Genomic DNA, 8,573 nt, shown 5'->3' on the forward strand with positions numbered 1-8,573 from the left:
ATTCCCGGTAACTACGCAAAAGGCAACCAACCAATTTCTTCTATTTTTCAATTGCCGCCGTCTGCATCTCCACCGCCGAGCGGCAAAAATAAAACCCCCTCCCTCCTAAAATTCCGACCGACTTTATTCAATAATAATTTATGGCGGCGACCCTGCTCTTCATCTCCTTCTCAGGTATTCATCATTCATTCAATTTATATATTCTTCATAGTTTTAAAATTTTCAATTTAATCTATTATTTATGTAAACATCTGCGTAATAGTCAAACTGTAATTGTGAATTTAGTTTATTATCATTTAGCTGTTTAAAATTCTGGTTTTGTTATAAAATTGGGTTTTTTTTTTTTTTTTAGCATAAGGTTGGTTATATTATATCTGAGGAGATGGAAGAGCCAGGGCAACTTAAAAGGGCTTTTATTGATGCTACGGCTGGTTCGATTTCGGGTGCAATTTCTCGGACTATTACGTCCCCCTTAGATGTTATTAAAATTCGCTTTCAGGTGATAATTTCTTCACTTGTTGTTTTTATACATTAGCATTGTTTTAGGGAATAAATTTCGATACTTTATCACTGTCTTTGTATTGTTGTAATGCGAATATGAATCTTGTTCACAGTGGTTATAGTAAAGTTCCTAACTTTGGGATACCAATCGACATATTGAATGGTTAATGCCGGTTTATTATTGTGTGTTTTGTGATTAAAATATATAATTACGGTTGTGCATACTTGGTGAGATTATTAGACAAAGTTTAAGCGACTTAGTAGCAAGACACTTGGTAGGGCAAGCAATATGTTGCTTCAAAATCGAAGTGTGTTTGATGTGGGCTTATGGCTTTATGTGTTTGTTTGGACTTTTATTTGTCTTTTTTGGAGGCCTTCCGTAAAGGAAATGGGTGCCTGTTATTTTGTTTACTAAATTAGAGTTTTACATGTGGTTGGGTTGATGATAAAGGGGTATTCTTGCTGCTTTGTATATGAAAGGAGTTTCAATCTGTTTAGTTACAAATTTTGTAATGCAATTATGCAGAGGTTCCTTGATTTCATTACATTAAGGCATTAAGCTTAGAAGTATTGATGCGTAGTGGCAATCGCTGGATGCTCAAAATATAGTGCATGAGGCCGGTTAAGTTTAATAAAAGATTGAAAGAAAACTGTTTTAAGTTATCTTTGGTAATGATGGATTTGAGGTTTCAACTGTATCACACATTTTCTGGTTGTTCTTATCATCAGCGACTAATATTTAGCATTATCTACGTTGATGGTTGCTTTTTGCACTTCATTAAAATGTGTAATTGTTTATGTATGCTAATTTTGGTTGTTTGTTAAACGTGTAGTTATAGCCAGGATTAAATAATTGTTTGTTATATTTTCAGGTTCAACTGGAACCCACTACTTCGTTTGCTTTGCTTAGCAAAAATTTATATGGGACCTCAAAGTATACTGGAATGGTTCAAGCATCCAAAGATATCTTTAGAGAAGAAGGCCTTTCTGTATGTTTCTATCAAGTACTTTGAATTGAAATAGTCTGGTTTCACTTGAGTTTTTAGAAAGTAATCGCCAGTGTGCATATCATTTAGTTTGATGGGGCTAGTTGGTCATGATTTTTTAGTGTTTTTTTTTATGCCAGAGTTATATACGATACATTGAGAACCTTTTTTCTGCTACTAATTTCATGCTCTATTTCACAATTGATGGGAGCACTTCATATTTCTAGGTTTGTTTCGGGTTTGCTGCTTCTCTTTTAGAGTTGAAAATTTGCACTTTTAGGACACGCATCATCTCTTTGAACCCTAATATACAGTGATCTTTGAAATTCATACTTCTCCTATATTGGTTTAAGGTTCCAATTATACTTGTTGGCTTTGTATTTTTAGGTCAGGATGTGTCTGTCAACTTATTCGTTATCAGCTAAATTAGTCAACATCCAGTTATACTAATCAACATATATGCATCTATACTCGAAGTACATTCTTCCTTGACCTTGCTTAACATAGTTATTTTCCCATATCAGGGGTTTTGGCGTGGTAATGTCCCAGCTCTTCTCATGGTCATGCCATACACTGCTATACAGTTTATGGTGCTGCATAAAGTGAAGACTTATGCCTCTGGCTCTTCCAAGGCGGGTATGTTGAATATGAACCTCCATAATAAGACTATAAGAGAATCTTTGTTGGTTTGTAATTGTATGAGATATGACTCTTGCTTTAGGATATAGAGTTTCATTTGTTTCATCTATTTGCTGGACAGTATTAGATTTTCTTATAAATGCATCTGGATCATTATTGTATTATCTTGTCTTTTAGTTACTGTATTCTATTACAGCTCTCAAACATGGATTTTTCTGATTTGCAGAAGATCACATTCATTTAAGTCCATACTTGTCCTTCATGAGTGGTGCACTGGCTGGGTGTGCTGCTACAGTTGGGTCCTACCCCTTTGATCTACTACGAACTATATTAGCTTCGCAAGGCGAGCCAAAGGTATGCTCATTGTAACATAGGAATTTTATTGCATCTACTTGTTGCAGTCCAAAGTTCAAAGCTGCATATGCCTTGTTTTGTCTCTTTGGACCTATTGTACATGCTAAAGGTGCAAGCTATAGAGGGCGGTACTATTTGAGATTCTGCATATGCGATATAAAGGGGCTTAATGGGTATATTATTACATGTATGTTGTAGTGATATGACATCTATAAGGTTCCTGTTGCTTTGATTGTTTCACTGGTTAGCAATACAAATGTTCATGTTCCGTGAGCATGGTTATGGTGCAGGTGCATTAACATTGATTATGTAGATCAAGCGTGGTATGATTTCTCAACTCTAAGGAACTCAAATGGAGTAATTTAGGTCCTGAATAATATATCTTCGTACATTATAAAAAGTCAACGAAGCAATTGGTGGTTCATAAAACCTTAGTCATTAGTCAAACTCTTATTACTGGTTCCTAACACCTTATCTATGTCAATGCTATCATCTGTCCTTCATCTGTGGTTCGTCATGTGTTTAAGACTTCCTCCATGTGTTCTGTTTCCCACGAATCTTGGACCATATAATAAATGATCTAATATTATTCAAAAAAGGTTTAGCTGTCACAGTGCCTTCTAATTTTTCTCTCTAAATATATCTTTTATTTATGTAGATATATCCGAATATGAGGTCTGCATTTGTTGACATTATGAACACCCGTGGTTTCCGTGGGTTGTATGCTGGATTGACACCTACCCTTGTTGAGATTATTCCTTATGCTGGCTTGCAGTTTGGTACTTATGACACCTTTAAACGTTGGACCATGGTACTACATTATTTCTCTCTCTATTACGTTATAAGTTTGTAAAACGACTTATCTCGCTATGGCATAACATATTTGGATGTGAAATTTCAAATGTATCTCATTTTCTCATCATTTGAGTTTTGACAAGTTCACTTATCTGGTAACTCTCCTATCTGATTGTTTAATTTAGGCGTGGAATGCACGCTTGTCTTTGGATCCAACACCATCCGAAGAATCTTTATCAAGCTTTCAGCTTTTTCTTTGTGGCATTGCTGCTGGATCATGTGCCAAGGCTGTTTGTCATCCCCTTGATGTGGTAAAGAAGCGATTTCAGGTAGAACTCTTGGTTATGTTCTATAACGTGTTCAATGGGCAAAAAAAAAAAAAAAAAAATAGCTTACAAACGAGAGGGTCAAAAGTTGCTTAACTCTTCTTGTTAAGGCAAAAAGCAATTTGGCTCCTTCCTAATTTTGCTAAAAAATGTTAGCTTTGGGTAAAAAGCAATTTGGCTCCTTCCTACTTGACCTGTGTTGATTCCATTTGTTTTGACCTGTTCCCAAGCTACCTCATCTGTCAATTTTGTCACTGTCACATCTATGCTTAGTATCTTATGTGGGAACCCTTTTTACTATATTGACCTTTTTATCAAATGTTAAGGGTTTATCTTATAAAATGAATTTGTTGGATTTTTTTTCTTTCCTGATAACAGATTGAAGGATTGCAAAGACATCCGAGATATGGAGCTCGAGTTGAGACCCATGCTTACAGAAACATGTATGATGCACTTCGGCGGATCATGCAGAAGGAGGGGTGGGCTGGATTATACAAGGGGATAGTGCCATCAATAGTGAAGGCTGCACCAGCTGGTGCTGTAACATTTGTTGCTTATGAGTATACGTCGGATTGGGTGGAGTCTGTCTTGACTTGATTTTTTGATAGTTTTTTCCATATAATTTTTTTTTTGTAGCAGCGGAATGAACCTATCTTAAATAGGTTTAGTCTCAATAAACTTCAATGTGATTCATCCCACCCCAGAAATTGTAATTTCAGGAAAAGCATAATCGCGATCATTTCTTGAAACAATCGACCTTGAATATGGTAGATAAATATACAAATTTATACCTATGTTATTCATGTGTGATCATTGTTTGTCATCTGTTTCATGTGTGCTTTTTGCGCCGAGTCTCTCACAACCTATTAGATACCGCTCTTCTTGACTGCAGCCTGACTAGATTCAGCAAAATCAAGACAACACTTTTCCTTTTTCTTCTTATACTCATGGGTCATCAAATCTGTCATAGTTTCTTTTCTCGAAAAACATTCATCTTTGTTGTACGTTTTGATTGTTGTATATTATGTACATAGTATTCATATCTGAACCAGCATTCATGACTTTCTATGTCGTCAAGTTCTCAACAAGTCACCGTAATTGCAATTCTGATTAGCGTTGGGGTTTCACTTTCCAAACAATCTCTTCTTGATGGAGTGATTATTACAAGACACTCTGGTTACTTTAACTATATTTTTACAACTACTGTAATATTAGTTTTATATTATATTACAACTGATCGATACCTTTAAAAGTTGGTTATATAAACGTTAATGTTGGCAGATAGTTTTAAAGTTTTGCTACGTATCTTGGGCTTTTGATGCCTTGGAAGAGATGTTGATGCATCGTCGATTTGTGCCAAAGGAGCCAACTATCCACCATTATTACGTACGTTGTGGATCTCTTGCTTCTGGTACACCTTTGAATCCAGCTCTTGGCATGTAATCTTAGATCTTTTAAGGGGGTCTTCATTTGATAATTAACATTAGTTTCATTTCTTTTTTAGTAGAATTGTTGATACACTAGTAAACATGCTGAAGGATGGGCGGTTGAGAATGTTAGTGCATGATTATGTGTATAGTACGTAATAATGTTGTAGCCTAGATACATTATAGACTGTATTTAGGTTATCGCCCAAATTAAAGGGAAACTTAAAAAGAAAGAAACTGAACCCTTTGACGTTTTTAAGAAAGGGGATAGTAGGCGTCTTTTGATGGAGTAATGGTAATTTTCGTTTTGGGGGGCTAGACCCAAAATCATTGGTCATGGGCTAAATAAAATCTATTGCAATCGGGTCTCTTGTAGCATGTAGGGAGCCTTGCAAAGTTGCACCCCCCTATAGCCCCTCTTTCAGTTCCCCCTTGCTTGGTTCGGTTGAAACCTAAGGAATGAAAACGTTATCGACAAAAAATAAGATATTCGTTAAATAAAAAGAATCGAACCAAAAAACGAGAATTTAGTTTTGGTTTATCCTAGAAAGCCTATTCGGTTTATTATGAGAAAACCGATGGATAAAACAAACCGAACCCAAAATATATTATTTTATATTTTTTTTAATACTTATTGTATTTAAATTTAGAAGTTTTCACAAATTATATATATATACTAAAAACTAAAGTTGGAATGTGAGAGGAGTTACTGTAGCTAAAAGTACTCCCATTTAGCATAAGGTACAAGCCTTTAAAGCATCCAACATAATTAACAGACTTAACGACGGTTAGGTAACAGACTTAACGACTGTTAGGTGACGGACTTAACGACCCTTATTTTCTTTTTTTTTACTACATAACTTTTACTTTTTAAACTTTCCACCAATTTTTTTTTTTTTACATTTCCCCTTTTACCTTTCGTCACATAACTCTTGCTTTTTAAACTTTCAACATACAAACTTTGTTTTTAGGTATAAAGTTTATTAACTTTTGTACTTTTTTTCATATAACTTTGTTTTTAAACTTTGCTCTGAAAGTTTCTTTTATTTTATTTTACGATATAACTTTTGATTTCTAAATTTTATTACCAAAATTTCATTTTCTTTACTTTGAACCACAACTTTTATTTTCTTAACTTTTGTCACGCAAATTTTGTTTTTTGGCTTAATGTTTTTGTAACTTTTATCACCAGAGTTATGTTTTTCTTCCGAGGCAACGCCCAGGTAAAAATACTAGTTTTTTACAAAAAAGAAATATTACAAACAAGGAACTTTTATCTTGTAGAAATAGTAAACTTTTAAGTTATATATTAGATAACGTATTTACATTTACATGTAAAATATAATAAAAGGGGAATGATATTGCTACACAACATTTAGCCATCTACAATAACAGTTGCATTATACAATTTTATACTGTAAAATGGAATTTATACCTTTGTTATAGATACTTAACTTATGTCGTAACAATATTACCACCCACAATAAAAGATCTTATAATATCTTTTGTTTTTAAAAGACATGTACATTAGGTACTATTTGATCTTTCACCTGTGTACCATTTGAATATAACTAGAATATAACTAGAGATAGACGAAAAATCTTAAATAAAAACAATATGATAAACCTGTAAAAATGTTTGACATATTAAATATAACTTTTTTTTAAAAAAAACGTTAAGCAGGCTAGAATGTAAATACGTAGCTACCTGTCAGCCTGTTTCACTGTTCATCAGTTTCACTGTTCATAATTCGTTACCTCTTAATAGAGGTATATAATATTTTATATTTTCATGTATGTGATACATTCTATTTTTAAGGTGTGGCTAATTTGCTCGGAATAGGAGATCTAGTTTACGTTGTCTTAACCTGGTCCGCATAAAGAACCCTCTTACCCTCAATAACTAGTAGGAGGGGAAACCTCTAACTAAACCCATGAAGACACGATATTTAATTGAGATAAAATATACCTCTTCTACAGGACTCAAAATATTTATGAATTATTAAAAAAATTTTTCTCATGTATTGAATTCTAGACTTCAAAACATATAAAATTGATACTCAATTACTGAGCTTTGTGATATATAATTTTAATTTCTCGCATGATCTTTAGTATGTGAAGAAAAATTCCAAAACTGTTGAAGTAACAGGCCTGTTCTGATGATGAGTTGTAAGAAAGGCAAAAAGGTCAAAAGGACATTATGCATTGTCAGCAGCCGCAATGTTTGAATCTAAATTCTTCTTCTTCTAGTAGTTGCCGAAAGTCATCCAGCTATTATTATTATTTCCTTCCCCTCTCCCTCTTTGATTTTATTTTTTATAGTAATTACTTTTTGCTTTTGCCATATGATGCTGTGCTTTTGACTGAGTTTATACAACTATATGTGCAACAAATATTTCATTTTAATTTTCAAGCAAGCGAAAAAAAAGAAAAGAAAAAGAACATAGTTTGAAATGTCTAGTTAAAGATAAAAGATTGATTTTATAAGTGTAAACAACACTAAACAATCTAGCTAAATAAACTTAATGTATGTCCCGCACGATGCAATGTTAATTATGGTATGGCTATTAATGTAAAATTAATTGGTGTATAAGAGAGTTGTGTAATAATTTTAAGGGGTTGAAAAATCTATTAGTACAAATATATTAATTGGAATTATTTAAAATTGTTAAATAAATAAGACAGATGAATTAATTAGATTGGATGAATTTCGTAGGGAAAAAAAAATGGTTGGGGACTCTTTAGTTATGGACAATGGAGTATAGATATGCATTTAAGTTAGATTTTATTACAAAGAAAAGTGATGTCTTTCTTCTTAGTTAGAGTATATAATAATTATATTAGGAGAAAAGTGAATATAAGGTTGTTCGGTACCTAAACTTAGGTGTGGAACTTTTCACATATTAATTTTTTAATATTTGTTGAATTTTAAATAAATCACATGGCCCGTATGAATTTTATAAATTAAAAAAACAATATGCATGTGTTTCATACCTATTTTAAATACCTACAGACTTGTATTCCAATCCCCTTCTATTAAACATGCATGCATTGTTGTTTATGGGTAAACGATAGATATTGTGAGGATATCATTTTTTATTTTAAATGTTCAGATATATAAAATGCGAATAAAATACGATTATATGATCTAAGCTTAAAAAAACTTGTTTTAACGGTGAGCATCAGTTGGCTCAACCAGATGTCATTGGCACGACAACATCGGTGAGTTGATTTGGTGAAGCGACGAATGAGTGATGACGAGTGGGTTTCGAATTTCAAAACAAGTTTCGTTTAACATGCATGTCTTCTTAATTAAAAAAATTAGATGATAAGAAAAAGATGATAACGGAAGTGATAAGTTGTTGTTAAGGATTAATTGGCATGTTAGTTTATAGATGTCGACATGAGATGAATAGATGATAAAACATAAACGAAGTGATCGATGTCCATCATCCCCAATGTACGGGTGATGGCCTTTTCTTTCTATGGACATGGAACTGGACTCGACCTCCATCATCCCCATTCGTGAACTGTTCGAACTCCACA

The 8,573-nt window shown here is 33.3% G+C and overlaps 1 protein-coding gene across 1 annotated transcript; it reads left to right on the plus strand.

Annotated features, from left to right (window-relative positions):
• LOC122578611 (mitochondrial thiamine diphosphate carrier 2-like) lies at positions 1-4,400 on the plus strand. The gene is made up of 8 exons (XM_043750605.1): positions 1-174; positions 353-499; positions 1,374-1,490; positions 2,012-2,123; positions 2,353-2,480; positions 3,139-3,291; positions 3,461-3,604; positions 3,980-4,400. Exons 2-8 carry the CDS (start codon positions 383-385, stop codon positions 4,196-4,198), a joined length of 990 nt encoding a protein of 329 aa, XP_043606540.1. The 5' UTR covers positions 1-174; positions 353-382; the 3' UTR covers positions 4,199-4,400.
• Positions 4,401-8,573: the final 4,173 nt, after the last annotated feature.

This window comes from Erigeron canadensis, chromosome 8, assembly GCF_010389155.1.
Source record: "Erigeron canadensis isolate Cc75 chromosome 8, C_canadensis_v1, whole genome shotgun sequence".
NCBI classification, from domain to species: domain Eukaryota; kingdom Viridiplantae; phylum Streptophyta; class Magnoliopsida; order Asterales; family Asteraceae; genus Erigeron; species Erigeron canadensis.

What these genes read in the sequence shown, in the direction of transcription:
- LOC122578611 (XM_043750605.1), top strand. Translation starts at nt 383, where the DNA reads ATGGAAGAGCCAGGGCAACTTAAAAGGGCTTTTATTGATGCTACGGCT. An exon ending in CTCTGGCTCTTCCAAGGCGG is followed by an intron (nt 2,124 to 2,352) that starts GTATGTTGAATA and finishes TCTGATTTGCAG; the next exon opens with AAGATCACATTCATTTAAGT. An exon ending in CTTCGCAAGGCGAGCCAAAG is followed by an intron (nt 2,481 to 3,138) that starts GTATGCTCATTG and finishes TTATTTATGTAG; the next exon opens with ATATATCCGAATATGAGGTC.